The following is a 16,171-nucleotide window of genomic DNA, read 5'->3' as shown; positions in this document are numbered from 1 at the left end:
TCAGGAAAACCAACAGTCCACACCACATGTCATCCATCTCCTAGCAGTTTGTTTAGGTTGGAGGGGTGGTAGGAGCCCAGCGAAGGGCTGAGGGGCACCTTGGATGGGATGTCAGGGCATCTCAGGGCACGTACACACACACACTGACACATTATCATACACTACAGGAAATTTAGAGATGCCAATTAGCCTAACTGCAAGTCTTTGGACTGTGGGAGCAAGTCAGAGCACCCAGAGGGAACCTGTCCGACCCAGAGAGAACCTCAAGCGCACAGAGAGGACGTGGGATTTGATCCCACAACCCAGCGGGCATTCAACAAAAGGCAGCACAGCTAGACAATTTAGAATATCTCCAACTACTGCAGACAGTGCATGACTGCTAGGTGTGATGCTCATTCTGCACCCCCCCCCAAACACACACACACACACGCACACACACACGTTTGTGAGCACCAGCACCCACCAGCATTTATCCAGGAGGGGGACAAGCAGAGGACCAGTCCTTCAACCCTGGATATGGGACCGCTGAATGTAGCCAGGGACTGGCAGATGCAAGCTGACTTGGACCACAGGCTCATCTTCCCCCCAGAGACCCTAACAACTACTCTGTGACCAGACCTCGTCCTTTGGTCTAACTCCCGAAAACTTGCTTACGTCATCGAGCTGACAGTACCGTGGGAGGATGCCATCGAGGAAGCCTTTGAACGTAAGAAGCTGCGGTGTGCTAACTTAGCAGGTGAGGTAGAGGACAGAGGCTGGAAGATCAAGGTGCGTCCGGTGGAGGTGGGGTGCAGGGGGCTTTATTGCCAGTACAACAGCGAAGCTCCTTAGGGAGGTTGGAGTCAGGGGACAGGCTCATCGACAGGCTATCAGAGAACTGGCCAACGTCGCTGAGAGGACCAGTCACTGGCTGTGGCTGAAGAGGGGTGACATCACTTGGGCAGCTAAGGCGATCAGCTAACCGTGAGACACACGCCCAGGCTTGATCAACCTGTGGTGGGTCTGCCTCAGCAGAGGGTGTCTTGTGATAAATGGCCGAAACACCCTGTGAAGTTGATGATGTGTCCCGCTGGTAAAGCCGCCTAGCTGCCATCTCTCAAGACTTCCCCATTAGACGTGATGCAAATATCAAGGATTGTAACACCTAGTCCTTTCATTGAATCTGAATATCTTTGTGGGGACCGCTCATTCATTTCCATGGGAAAAATGCTAATGCTAACTATGACAACGTTAACCCCGAACTGCCCTAACCATAACCATAACTAACCAAACAAAATACAAGAGTTTCTGCATTTTTAGTTTTTTTCATTGCAGTCACAGATTTTTATAAAATAGAGAAATTGGTCCCCATAAGGTAAAAAATCAGGTATTCATCACGTTGTGGGGACATATGCCCCCCACAAGGTAAGGTATAGCTGGACCACACACACACACACATTTGTTATTATATCTTTGTGGGGACTCTCCATTCATTTCTATGGGGGAAACTCTAATCCCAACATGCTGACCGTAACCCTGACCCAGGCCCGACCTTAACCATAAGTAACCTAACAAAATACGAGACTTTTGGCATTTTTAGTTTTTTGATTGCAGTCACAGATCTTTGTTGGGACTTTAAAAATGCCCCCCACAATGTAATATAAACATGATCCACATGCACACACACGCACACACACACACACACACACACACACACACACACACACACACACACAGTCCTCCCTCTGGCCAGTGTGAATGAATTACAGTGACAGGACTACGACTGGGGCAAGGTTAGACCGGCGGTTCTTTCCATGCGCGGCCACGCTGACCCCTCTAAATGTGCCCGAGTCCCCTGTATCTTATTTACACTCAAGCCTGTGGTGTAATGAAAGCTCCTCCATGCACTATTCATGGCTGACTCTGGGCCGGCCGGCGGCTGACAATCATGGCTACATTTAGAAACCGGCCGCTCGGGTTACAGGCTGCGGAGCCCCCCCCCGCCCAGATGCCGGGCGCTCACCTGCAGCGGATGCCCATATCCCTTTCCGTGAGGAGAGACCATGCCCCCCTTTCTCAGAACGCATCATCCGTGCGACATTGAAGGACTCATGGCCACATCTTAAGGTTGCCAGTTCGTGACCTTAATGGCATCGTCCTCCATAAATGACCCTTAATGATGGAACAACATCCAGTGTGAATATCGAACCCCAGCATCTAAAGCACCAAGAACTGATCCCAGGGGCACTCCTGCAATAACGGGACACCTGCTGTCAATATGGGAACATTTCACAACCTAGGAAACTAATGCACAGTTTACAACTGAACTGTAAGCTGACAAAGGTGGGTGCCAGTGTACAGTGAGGAACACCTTTCAGTGTCACAGACCCCTGACATCACCATTTCCCGGAAGACACAGCGGCCATCGAGAAAGCCGGCTCAGGGGTTTGGGAGAGAGGCAGGCAGGTGCGAACCGCAGTGACAGGCTGCTGGGGTACCACAGTAAACTGTAAAAACACCACGCAACCGAGGCGCACTGGCCTGATGCTCTCAAGTGCAGGGCAAAAAAACTAGCATCAAGCAGGCAGCTTTAAATAACTCTGCATTTAATCGGCAGCTAAATGCACTCTTCAATATTGCTTTATACAGTCGTTTGCAAAATTACTGTAACTAACAAGTGGAAATTTATCAGCTTCAAGCCCAAGGATCAATGGGGGGGGGAGAAATCAATGGGAACACAGGTTGCAAAGCTTTAAAAAAAACCCTCGTGGCAATTTAGTGGAAATTACAGAATGTAAATGCATGCACTTTAATTGACCAGGTCCATCAAGCAGGTCTGGTCAGGCTCTTGCAGTGCAGCTTATTTACGTGCTGCCTCTCTGGCCAGGCGTCCTCCCAGATAGCCTGAGTGCAGGAGGGGCCTCCCCCAGCTCCAGTGCCCCCCCCACCCCCAACTACAAGCCGGTGTTGATGTATCACCACTCAGGACAAAAAGAGGTGTCTGTTTTAGCCAATTGAGTCCAGACAGCCCTGGGTCATAAAAGAGGTGAGAGGTTAAGAGGCGTGAATCTAGTGTGAAGCCATTTTCCAGGACAAAGGAGGGGGGGCTGGGGGGGGGCGACGTTCATAAAAGTTCAATCTCATGTTAAATAAAATATTTATGTTTTATATGCTGTATATACAGCCTACTAACTTTAATCATAAACATTTATGCTGTTTATACTACGATGATAGTCACTAGCAAGCAGATTTCCCTAACGTGCATTTTCTACATCCATATGACTGTATACATCAGTTTTAATGAATTTGTGGGGGGAAGGGAGGGTCTGTCATATTTGTCCTTTATATATCATGTGACTAGGCCAGTGTTGGCCACACACTGCTAAGTGTCTAAGTCGCGAGACCCACAGCTCGCTCGCTTTCTCCGAGTGTGGTGTGCTCACGCGCATTTTTCGGAAGGGGTAGAACGGGTCGGCCTAAACCACAAGGCGGCGAGGGACCCCGTGAGAAGCCCCACAAGACCAGCAGGCTGAATTATTTTCCAGGAAAAGCAATTTAAGGCAATACCCCTGGTGCCTCGCTCTACACAAATAACTCCACGCAGGCTTGCCGGTCAAAGCGGTTTGTGTTTTACATTCGAGGAAGTGTTTAGGATGAAAGTGGCGGAGGACAAAACAAATTACCGCAGAGGCAGGCCCCCCCGTTTCCCAGTCAGCCTCGCCCCCCCGCACTGCTATGCACGTACATTTCTCCCAGCTGTTATCCTGTGACCTGGAGACACCTCCAACCCCCACTACCCCAGGCTGCACCCTCAGCCGTCCCACAGCCGAAATCCACGCCACAGGAGCGAACGGCCTATGCTGACGTAAATACAAGTCAGACCAGGACTTCCTCTTCGGGGCTCAGCTGGAGCACAGACTCGGGTGTGTGACGTCACTAGACTTACCCTGACCTGATCCCTAGAGCCAATCGGTTGTATGGCTCTCATTCACCAGACCAGTCAGCCAATCACATTTAACTTACTTAACCTTCTGAGCGGTTATACGGGTCTTTGGTGAGGCCTGAGGTCTACGACGAGACCATTTCCTCATTCTTTGTCAGGCTACATTGTCAGTGCTCTTCTTAAGACTGTTTAGACAAAAGATAGGTGTCCTTGTTCGGAAAAACATTCTATGGCACCCTTTTTGTGTTACGGTGCGAACCCTCGCGTTTAACACAACCTTGATGAAATATTCATGATAAAATGCCCCCTCCCCTCGCTATATGGGACCAGAAGCTCTTCTTTAAGTATACAGCAATCAAATAATAATGATAATAATACAGATAATAAATAATTTAACACGGCGACAAGTTGAGAAATCAGCATGTTGTCATTTGTCACCATAAGAGCGGGAACAAGCGGATTTTCTGCTGGGTTCAATTGACTGAGAAGTTGTCTGCGTTTCAATATCGGCGTCCTCAGCTGTGCGGAACATTTTCCTCGCCGGCAGACTGGGCAGGTGCCTTTCCTCAGCTCTAATTATTTTGTCATAAAAGAAAGAGGCCATTAATGAAACTCCTCTCCGTGGTGAAGGGGCAGACCGACGTTTTTGTTTTTATAGTAATAAATAAATGGCCAATGCATTTCATTTTTAATGACATTTAGCACAGCCTCCTGAAAAAATGACGGCGTCCCCAGTGCGCCAAGGTTAGTCTGAGAAGTGATCAATACTTCAGCCTCAGTAAAGTATTTCAATAATGGCGGCGCGAGGTGGAAACAGAGCCAGGCGTGCGACTGGCAGCCCGGCGACCTGAACGCCCCGTGGTGTTAGCCGAGCGGTGATAATACATCATCCCCGTAACAGAAAGGGGCCGCGGCTTTGCTGTCCGGAGCCGCGCTGCGAATCGCTCTCATTCCTCAACTTCAAAATCGATACTGCATTCCTTTCACAACCTTCGGATCATAATAAATAAATAAAACACCGTACGACGCACAACAAGCAGGAACCCCCACCCAGGACAACAACCAAGTCTCAGAGAGATGGAAGGCAGGCAGTGAGAAGTAGGGGGCGGGGGGCATAACTGCAGGTGTGTGTTTCTGTGCCAGGTCATGTGTTTGTAGTGTGGGGCTAATTGTGCAAGAAGATGCTTAAATAGTAGAGTTTAACATAATTGTATCTTTGTTTCTTGTGCAAGAAATCAGTGAGGACAAACTTTAATCCACACACACACACACACACACACACACACACACACACACACACACTCTTCGGGGGGGGCAAAGCCAAAATGCCACACACCCAAGTCAGAAAGTCCCCGGAAACTCACTTGTAGACGGTCCCGCCGTTCCCGTGGCCAAGGAGCTCTTGGTATCGAATGTTCTGCTCATTCATCTAGACAAATTTTTGAAAAAAAGGAGAAGGGAGAATAAATGAAAACAGAGGGAGCGTGAGGAAGACAGAAAATGTCAAGGAAAGAAAAGACACTTAAGGCCATAAACAACGGCAGCCGTCCAGGTCATTCCAAGTTCAGCTGCAGATCAATACAGCGTTTGCTGTCCAATTTATAGAAAGACAACAGTGGGAGACAGAGTGATGAAAAGTTAAATGCCGTCTTTTTGGCCGGGGTCATTTAATTTAAGTTTGATAAAAGGTGTCAGAGTAGAATGATATAATATGGAGGTTATCCGATGCGGGGGGTGAAAAGTTTGGGGGGGGGGGGGGGGATCACAAGGTAATTTACACCTTTACGATGTTCAAAAAAGATACAGACAGCGGCACACACAGTCCACACTACGCTCTGTGGCTTTTAATAAAAGCATATCACCTAGGGAGTTAAGCATGGCTGTATGACTGTAACTGATCTCCCCCATCAAATACTTTCATTTATCAGCCAAGAAAAGCTTCTTAAGAAGCAAAAAAAAACAACGACCCAGCGCCCAAGTCTGTTTTCCAGCTTCCTAAACATCCAGAGATAATTGCAGATGACTCAATAGCCGCTAAAATACCGGCGCGATTCTTTCGAGTCATGGAAGAAGCGAAATGGAAGCCTCCAGTCGTCTCAACTGTAACTGCACAGAAACGGCCTTTTGGCCATTTGAGAGTCGATGTCATCATGTGATGCCACATCAGCCTGCTGTTAATTATTCAGGGGCTACCTGCCGCTGGGGTCAAATTCAGTATAAAATGGGGCCTGGCGGTGTTGCACATTCATACTCGACCAGGTTAAAAGGGTCTGGCCATGGAGAACACAGGTCACGTGATCATATGGGTCACATGACAGTACTGCCTATCTGGTCTGACGATTCTAAATTCTAACTCAGCTGACTTTGACGGTAATTAAACTACATGTTCATTATATACTTATAACTGACAGTAACAATGAACTTTCTCGCTGTCCCGTTTAGATTATTTAAGGAGATTTTCTACCAGAATTTCAGACGTAGCTTGTGATTTCCAGATCAAATGCCTATGTCAGATGGGACTTATTTTGTTTATGCAGGACCTGCAGCGATTCAGATGAAACACGGAGAAGAGGAAACTTCAACAGACATATCACAGCACTGGTATATATCACAGTCATACTGGTGGAGAGGGGCAGACGGTGTGGTAATAGCATTGAGGCTCTCAATGTTTCTTGGAGAATTGCCAGCTCTGCACACGTAGAACATTGTGACAATGAAATTATGAACTCAGTACTCTTAAGAACCAGGATACAAGCTACATCTCTGTAAAGAATATGAGACTTCCTGAGGGTGGGGGCCAAAGCCCGAGGCAAAGTCAGATAAAGAGAAGGCAAACCGAGAAGCTGATGTCTCAGTTTTAAAAGGCACAACCTACTCAGAATAATCAGAATCCCGCTGTAAGAGGATTTTGGTAAAACCGTTTAATCTGGTCACAGGGAAGAAGACGAAGGGAAAGATGCAGCATAATTGAAGGAAGACCTGAAAATCAAGAAGGTTTAGCAAAAACCTCTTTATAGAGCAGACTAATCTAGACGCATAGCACAAGCCATCAATCCACTGTCGCCACCCTCAGCTCCAGTCCAAAGGTCACCGTTTAAGCTGAGTGACAGATATTAGATAAATATTTATGTCACATGACCTGTATCAATAACGCTGTGGGGAGGAAGGGCGGCTATTCCACAGCTTGTCGATAGCCGATTTTACTGACGGATAATAACTTTTCCTTTATGTGGGTCGATGTGCCGCTGTTGCGGCTCATTTTGGCAGCCGTTCCCCCCCCACCCCATCGATTCGGTTAGAAAACAGGTGGCCCTCTAGGTCATGCCCGGCGTGTCACAAGTGATGCGGCTTGAGGCTCGTGCTGCAGCCAAAAGAGGCGGGGGGGGGGGGGGGGGCTAACACATACATTCAGTCAGGATAAAGATCTCATTCTCCCCAGTGTGAAAAGGGGAAGCAGACAGAGTTTAAGAAAAATCAATGGGGAACCTCTCATTTAGGTGGGTGTGTGGGGGGGGGACACGTGTATCACAGTCAGTAGGACCTAATGGGCTGGGCTGAGCACAGGACTGCTGGGGACAGGGAGCCGCTGCGCACAATGAGACACGCTTCACAAGGGTGTCACTCGCACTGACAGACTGACAGCGGGACGTCAGGGCCTTAGGACTCGGTGGGGGGGCGGGGCTGCAATGACGAGTGGGTGGGGCTAAACACATAAATGCGAACAAAACAGATGGGCATCAAGGCGATATACACAGACATACACATACAGACTCAAAGTGAACTAATAACTCAGGTATTTCTGAAAGTCAAAAATAAATAATTGTTTATAATTGTTTTGGCTGCCATTGATACAGAGCAAGTAAAAGGCTGCTATAAGGCAACATGATCAATTCAGCAGACAAATAGCTTCAGGTTCAGTCATCCATCCTTCTGTTCACTTGGATGGGACACATTTTTAGGCATGTAACTGTAACTATGCTACATCCTGGACGTGTCCCCTGCCTTGAGTTATATACTACATCCCGGGGCTGTCCCCTGCCTTGTGTTATATGCTACATTCCAGTGTTGTCCCCTGCCTTGTGTTATATGCTACATCCCGGGGTTGTCCCCTGCCTTGTGTTATATGCTACATCCCGGGGTTGTCCCCTGCCTTGTGTTATATGCTACATCCCGGGCTGTCCCCTGCCTTGTGTTATATGCTACATCCCGGGGTTGTCCCCTGCCTTGTGTTATATGCTACATCCCGGGGTTGTCCCCTGCCTTGTGTTATATGCTACATCCCGGGGTTGTCCCCTGCCTTGTGTTATATGCCACATCCCGGGGTTGTCCCCTGCCTTGAGTTATATGCTACATCCCGGGCTGTCCCCTGCCTTGTGTTATATGCTACATCCCGGGGCTGTCCCCTGCCTTGTGTTATATGCTACATCCCGGGGTTGTCCCCTGCCTTGTGTTATATGCTACATCCCGGGGTTGTCCCCTGCCTTGTGTTATATGCTACATCCCGGGGTTGTCCCCTGCCTTGTGTTATATGCTACATCCCGGGGTTGTCCCCTGCCTTGTGTTATATGCTACATCCCGGTGTTGTCCCCTGCCTTGTGTTATATGCTACATCCCGGTGTTGTCCCCTGCCTTGTGTTATATGCTACATCCCGGTGTTGTCCCCTGCCTTGTGTTATATGCTACATCCCGGTGTTGTCCCCTGCCTTGTGTTATATGCTACATCCCGGTGTTGTCCCCTGCCTTGTGTTATATGCTACATCCCGGGGTTGTCCCCTGCCTTGTGTTATATGCTACATCCCGGGGTTGTCCCCTGCCTTGTGTTATATGCTACATCCCGGGGTTGTCCCCTGCCTTGTGTTATATGCTACATCCCGGGGTTGTCCCCTGCCTTGTGTTATATGCTACATCCCGGGGTTGTCCCCTGCCTTGTGTTATATGCTACATCCCGGGGTTGTCCCCTGCCTTGTGTTATATGCTACATCCCGGGGTTGTCCCCTGCCTTGAGTTATATGCTACATCCCGGGCTGTCCCCTGCCTTGTGTTATATGCTACATCCCGGGGCTGTCCCCTGCCTTGTGTTATATGCTATATCCTGGGGTTGTCCCCTGCCTTGTGTTATATGCTACATCCCGGGGCTGTCCCCTGCCTTGTGTTATATGCTACATCCCGGGGTTGTCCCCTGCCTTGTGTTATATGCTACATCCCGGGGTTGTCCCCTGCCTTGTGTTATATGCTACATCCCGGGCTGTCCCCTGCCTTGTGTTATATGCTACATCCCGGGGTTGTCCCCTGCCTTGTGTTAATATGCTACATCCCGGGGTTGTCCCCTGCCTTGTGCTAATATGCAAACTCATTATGACCACAGGAACACTTACCTGGCCATTGGACAGAATCTTCTTGAGCTCTGCTGATGACTTCTTCAAGCTGTTACAGGCAAGACAGCATATTCAGAAATCAACCTCTGCTGTGCAGGAATGCTTGAGAACGACACAAACGTGTACAAACTTCACCTCTACGGCTGCTTTGGAAACATCCAAAATAGCCAGCCCAAGCAAAATCACACCGGTAATCACATCAAAGCTCTAAATGGGAAATTTTAACAATTACGTACAAAAGCACTGTTCAGCTACACTCACTATATGCACAAATTATGCAATGAACCTGACAGTTCCAGCTGAGAAAGGAGTTTTAACAAAGGAAATTGAAATATTCTTTATAATCAACCTCATTGAGGTCTGAGTTTCTTGTACGAGGCCTGTGACGTCCACAGACACGACACTCGGGCATCAGGCTCGCCACTGCGGATCCAAAAGGCGAATCGCCTTCAGGTCCAACTCAAATTTTGGGGAGCTCCCATTTCAACACAAGACCCTCTGCTTAAAGACTATAAGAGGGTTCATTCTGAAGCACACGTTTTACAAAATCCAGAGAAAAAGCCTGATGTAGGGTCACAGCTTATATCATTGTCAGGAATTCAGGAAATTCCCCCCCCCCCCCGCACCCCCGGCTCTGACATCCAACGGACCCCACCTCTGCTTCCTCACCTATTGTTGGGCAGCTTCTCCACGGTGCTGGGACCACAGCTATTGGCAGAGCTGGGACGCGTGTTCACCTGCGGGCAAATGGGCACGATCGAACGCAAGGCCTCCACAGTACTAATTAACCTGTGATTTGCCACAGAACTCCTCAGTTCAGCTTGAAGGTTAATTGGCTTTTGTGAGCGAGAAAGGATGGATGGGAGGGGGCCCGTGGGGGGGAGGCACTTAATTTTAAAGGAAAAAATGAAGAGCTTGCAGAAGATGTGTGGAGGGAAACACAAATGTGACAAGAATAAATAAAACTTTCCAAGAGCTCTTAATTCCTCTCAGATTACAGTTCTTGGGTTTAATTGATCCTTATAGCTGTCAGACTCAACAAAGACTCAAGGAAAACACAGGGAATGCAGCTAAAAATAACATGTTTAATTGAGGTCTGCAGGTCATCTCGTTCAGTCCAGTAAAGCAGCGATTCTCTCCTTAATTAGTGCCCATTAAGACCTAATTTAAATGTATATTATTTTATTCCTTGTTTCCAAGCCAATTAATTTTTTTAATCAAAGAAAAGTGGGGGGGAAAGATTACCCAAGGTTTCTTAGCATCTACAGAAACACAATTAGTGAAAAAAATATATATGATCTTTTTTATCAAACGAAAACAGAGAAATAGAGATCAGAGAGGAACATTCAATGAATCAGTCGGTCCACTAACCAATCAAATTCATTTTGCAGGCAGTATGTTCTCCCCCAGCTGATGTCACGAAACGCTTTAAAGCCATTTTTCCAGGCTGATGGGTGTTTAAAAAAATGAAAACCCAATATGATAATTCAAAATAACAAATCAGCAAGTTTAAAGGAAACCAGGCTGATGTTCCAGAACTGGCGGATAATGGCGGATCCTTCTCGAGAAACGCTCGGACCTGTGTCCCGTCCAGCAATGGAGCGCACAAGGACCACAGGCATTCCCCATTTGGGGGGCAGATTACAGAGTAATACCCCACTCAGTGGGCTCAGAGGGCACCTGGGAGAGAAAGGACTGAAGGACAGGGGGGGCAGGGACACGCTGGAGGTGGAGGGAACCAGAGAACAGGAAAAAGCGAACTAGGAAGACTTCAACTAATATTTCAGTAAGTGGAACACAGTGTTACCAATCCATTCCCAACTTTCCTCAAACAATTATTGAAATGGGTACCTTCAGGCCATGTATGTTCCGGATCCCTGGAGTCTTCCCGGCTGAAACAGTAATTGACTAAATTGTAGAACACATCGGAGCCATTTACAAATTTGCTGAAAATGAATCGTTTAAAAAGAAATGAGGGTGACTCTGAAATTAGCAGGGAAAATGACTGAGATGTGGCTCTAGAGACACAGGCCGCGGAATTAGGAGCGGCGAGAGCAGCCGCCTCCGAGCGGGTCCACGGTGCCTATTTACACACGGCGCTGAACATTGGGCACACACAGGACAGGGCCACGCGGCACGATCCGGATTACACCCTCAGTCATTTGCCAGATTTTTTTTAAATCCTATTTGGAGCAATACTCTCATGAGTCACAGAAACGGTTTACCACCAAATTATCCTGAAATGGGCTTTGGCATGCATCATTGTCTGTAATTTCATAATATATATTCAGCACACACTTAATTTAAAGGCTGTAGAGAACAGTGAAGTATAATACATGCATTACTACAATACGACATGAACACAAACAAGCACATGGCCACCAAAGGAAAGCCTTCAACGTGTAGCATATAAACCGTTGTGCGATTTTTTTCGCCCCAAAATACTGTGAATTGTTTAACAAAAGCCAAAGAGCCAAAAAAACGCTCTTTTATCAAGACGGAATAATGCGAGTCAGTGAACTGGCTCTGTCGGAGAGATTCTTTCGGTTATTCAGCAGAGGAGAAAGAGTAACGACAGCGCGCAGAGCCGCGAACACAGAGCCAAATTGCTTTCAGTGCTTAGTGCTGCGGAGTGTTTGAGGATTGCGCGGCGTGTTCATTTCCCAAATACAATACCTACAAATTATATGTTGAAGGGGCTGTCGGTTTTGATTGATTGTACTACGCAGGCAGTCACAGACTGACTGACTGACTGATCCCCCAATGCCCCCCCCCAGCCCTAACTAAGCCACACAGCAGGCCTCTGCTGACCCGCCCCACTGCCGCTTAACCAATGAGCTGTAATTATCACGCCTATCAGCCTCCCTGCGACGATGGGCATCCAGGCGCCATGCCGACGGGCTCAAAAATCGGGCACGGGGTGGGGCAGCCCTGGACCGGGGACCTCAAGTCACTGCAATGATGTCACTGGTAGCCAGCAAGCAACACGCCGCTCCAGCGATAGTGGTGATGCACAGAGACACCGCTCAGTAAAAATGACAGTGGTGAGTTCTGGACACATTGTATCTCGCTTGGCTTTTCAACCCTCAGTAAATGGTAAAGGCAGGTCCGATGCCCCCAACACCTGCCACATGTGTGCCACAGGTCAGCTGACTCAAGGCAGGGTGAAAGGATGCCGTTCTCACATTGGGGTTACCTCTAGGGAAGATGTGGAGTGGTTCGGGCTGGATGCCATTCATGCACTGCTCCATGACGGTGCTGCAGTACTGTGGAGAAAAGCAGAGAGGCACGGTGAGATAGCAGGGGGCGGAGCCAGTAGGGGTGGGGGTGGAGCCAGTAGAGGGTGTGGCCAGCGGGGGCAGGGCCAGCAGCCACCCCATCGCCCTGTCCAGGTGATCTGTCTTTAATGGGAAATTTGCCTTCTATCGATCCACACCTTGTAATGCCTGCCAGCTACAATCCAATCACACAGCTGTCAGGGGCATTAAGAGGCGCTTTTGCTCCTGCGTGACACCGTGGCACCCTGCTGCCTGGCTGGTCACCTGGCTTTAGCCGCCCCCCACCCCCGACATTTTTGCTCATTTTCAGGCAGGTTTATCTAGTAACCTGAATAAACACACAGCAGGAGTCTAAAGGCAAGGACACAAACACAAGGCGGCGTCATTCAACCTACAGCGGCATGTCTGAAATAACCGGGCCATGTCGGCTTCCGAAGCACCTAGATTCTCACTAAAAGCAGCGTCCAGTGGATGCCCCGGTCAGCATAACCATCTGCTGAAAGCTAAATCCCACGCCTATTTTTTCCCCACTAGTTAGACTCTGTTGAGGATAAGGGGATTTAAACACCGCCCGCATGAAGCATTTAGGCAACTGTCTCACAGTTCTAAGCGCAATTTTGTCCCTCCTCTTCCTCGACGTGCTGGGAGGAGGAGTGCAGAGCGGCGCCCGCCGATTGGATACGGATGCGTAAAAGAGGCGAGGAATTAAGGAACGGAGCAGTGCGGATAGGGCCGGCCGGCCAAGTGGTGCAGCTGTTATTAAGAGGGCTATTTATCACTGTCACCCCTCCCTGAGCTTCACCCTCCTCTGCCTGCGAGCTCTGTGAGGAGGCCGCGCCGAAACAATGAGGCTCATCCCCCGCCGGCATGCAAGCGGCCTCACACACACACACACACACGCACACACACACACACACACACACACACACACACACACAAACGTAGGGTATACCTATCCTTATGGGGCCCGCTCATTCATTTCTATGGGAAAAATGCTAACGCTAACTATGACAACCTTAACCCCCACTCTGCCCTAATCATAACCATAAGTACCCAAGCAAAATACGTTTTTGCATTTTTAGTTTTTTCATAGCAGTCACTGATTTTAATAAAGTAGAGTTTTCCCTTATGGGGACCAGGAAACTGGTCCCCAAAGGGGGAAAAAAAACGGATATTTATCACATTATGGGGACATTATGTCTCCATAAGGACAGGTATACCCGCTCGGTCACACACACGCACACACACACACACGCATACACACACAAACATAGACACAAGCACACACAGACACACACACATATATATACATACACATGTATACACACAGACATAGACACACTCACACACACACACACACACACACACAGACACACACACACACACACACAGAATCACTGTGCAAACACCTTTAATTTTCCACTCCGCTACTTTATTGATTAAAGCTGCAATTACCCACTAATGTGCTACAGTGTATTAAAGGGATCTCCCTTTGTTGGACAGTAAGTAAGCGACTGGCAGGTTCACGCAATGCTGTCCCGCAGCCTGGGGGGACGCGCGTCCCCCTCGCCTCATCATCATTAGCGGTTCCAGGATCGGGGGGGGGGGGGTCAGGCGACGCATACCGGCCATCAGAAGGAGTCTTGAGCAAATCCGTGTGTAAAAGTCGCCACGGGGACACGAAATTCTGTTAATGAGCATGCAATTGTAATTTTAATTACAACACAGAGCACAGAGAAAACAGATTAATTAATAGCAGAAATGACCGATAAAGAAAAGGGCAATGACACCAACTAGAGCAAATCACATTAACACCATAACATGAAAAAATAGAGGGATCGATAAAGTGGGGGGGCCTCTCCAACGCTGAATGGGCACAGATGAAGGGTCTGCTAGTCGGTCCTGCTTCCACTGATGCCCGGACAGCGAGTCGGCGTGCCTCTCTGTCAGGCTCCCATCCCAGTTTAAATCTACACGGCTCTTTTTTAAGAGGCCCTATTGTAATTCACATGCTCACCTGTAATTACTGCAGCTCATGTTAATTAAATCGCTGAAAAAAGCAAGAGGAAAAAGCAGAGCCCACAAGTGGGCTGGTCATGTGATCCGTCACATCTGCATATTATACAACTGCAGGTTCCAGACACATTTAAGCAGAGGTCCAACTGCAGCCACCACATAACCGTCTGACCATGGATTTATTCACCTTAACTCAGCCATCAATCTCCAGCCAGCCTTTAATGATCTGAACAGAGTCCCTTTCGCAAAGGGGTATAGAGAGGTATAGGTCATTCGTTCCTTTACAGGCAACACCCTGCCAACCCAGTTTTGAGGAGGCTCCACTCAGTGATGCAAATGAACCTCGATTGTTAATCGGCCAGGGGAACAGTAACGGGATGTCAGACAGAAGTCAGATCAAAGGCTGCATATACGCACCTTTGCTACTCTCGATGATCAGAATGGTAACAAAAATGGCTACCGGATATTAAGAATGGCTGACTGAGAAAGTCCAGAAATACCAGCATTTGTACGATTCCTCGCTACAGGATGATAAGGACTCCCAGATGGCTACAAAGTAAAAGCGTTCATACTGCAGAGCCACGTGCCCATGTGTGTTTTTGTGTCAGTCTTATTATTGCTTTGATTTATTTATTTTTATATTACTGTTTATTTTCATTTGATATCTAGTTTAACTTTAGTTTTCAGTTTTATTTTACATTAGTTTTTATTTTAAAGACGTAAATCTATTTAGTTGTTATATGTTACTTTACGTTTTAGTAATTTTATTTCTAGGGACAGACGGAACTTTGTCTGTCGGACTTTGCTACTACAAAGTGTTACGATGTAGCGCCGCCTCCTATTCAAATGGTTCACGTACATCGCAAGGGAGAGCCAATGATAAAGCTGTGCTTTAGCTACACAGCATAGAAAAACCATAACGAGAAGGATTTGACCTTTTTATTTTATCTCAGTTGGTTTTGATTTATATTTATAACTGTCATAAAACTGTTGTTTTATTTCAGTTCATGGAAATTTTTTCATTAACTGCCTTGCATGCTATAAGTACATGGGGACAGAGTTACTTTTAGTGAAATTCTCATTTATTCTTGTAAGATCCATACCACACTTCATAAACGCGACAGACTTCATGAACATCCAGAACTGCGGACTGGCGAAACGCACCTTTTCACGTGAAATACGAATCGGCCCTGGGCCACGCTTACACCACAGAAAACAAAATCAGCGACGCTGGCTAAAATGTTGGGGGCCGTCATTCGCATGTAAACGCAATTTGCCAATATACACACCAGAATAAAATCTATATCCGTATATTGTGTGATAAGGCGATAACATAATTATTGTGACAGGCCTAACACATTTCACATTTTGGGCCCGAGCATGTCTTCGGCATCATCGTGCGCCTTCCGAGTTAAGAAAACATAGGAAGAAAAACGCCATCGCACAGCACAACAGAGTTCATGATTAATGCTCTTATTTTGTGGTATATTTGGACTTTTGAGCGCAATGACAAACGGTCCTCATAGATTTATCGAGTTTGCAGGGTTGTGATCTTCATTTAGTTGTGCTGCATGTATAAG

The 16,171-nt window shown here is 47.7% G+C and overlaps 1 protein-coding gene across 1 annotated transcript in view; it reads right to left on the bottom strand.

Moving 5' to 3' along the window:
- Nucleotides 1-16,171, bottom strand: part of map2k5 (mitogen-activated protein kinase kinase 5) — a 48,729-nt gene that overhangs the window by 26,277 nt on the left and 6,281 nt on the right. The window contains exons 4-8 of the mRNA XM_048969346.1: nucleotides 12,494-12,563; nucleotides 11,149-11,189; nucleotides 9,967-10,034; nucleotides 9,298-9,346; nucleotides 5,287-5,351 (exon numbers count right to left, since the gene is read on the bottom strand). Coding sequence (XP_048825303.1) covers nucleotides 5,287-5,351; nucleotides 9,298-9,346; nucleotides 9,967-10,034; nucleotides 11,149-11,189; nucleotides 12,494-12,563 — 293 coding nt within the window. The remainder of the gene's footprint in view (nucleotides 1-5,286; nucleotides 5,352-9,297; nucleotides 9,347-9,966; nucleotides 10,035-11,148; nucleotides 11,190-12,493; nucleotides 12,564-16,171) is intronic.

This window comes from Brienomyrus brachyistius, chromosome 11 (genome assembly GCF_023856365.1).
Source record: "Brienomyrus brachyistius isolate T26 chromosome 11, BBRACH_0.4, whole genome shotgun sequence".
In the NCBI taxonomy this organism is placed as follows: domain Eukaryota; kingdom Metazoa; phylum Chordata; class Actinopteri; order Osteoglossiformes; family Mormyridae; genus Brienomyrus; species Brienomyrus brachyistius.
The sequence above is the reverse complement of the archived record's forward strand: the minus strand, read 5'-3'. Positions and strand labels throughout refer to the sequence as shown.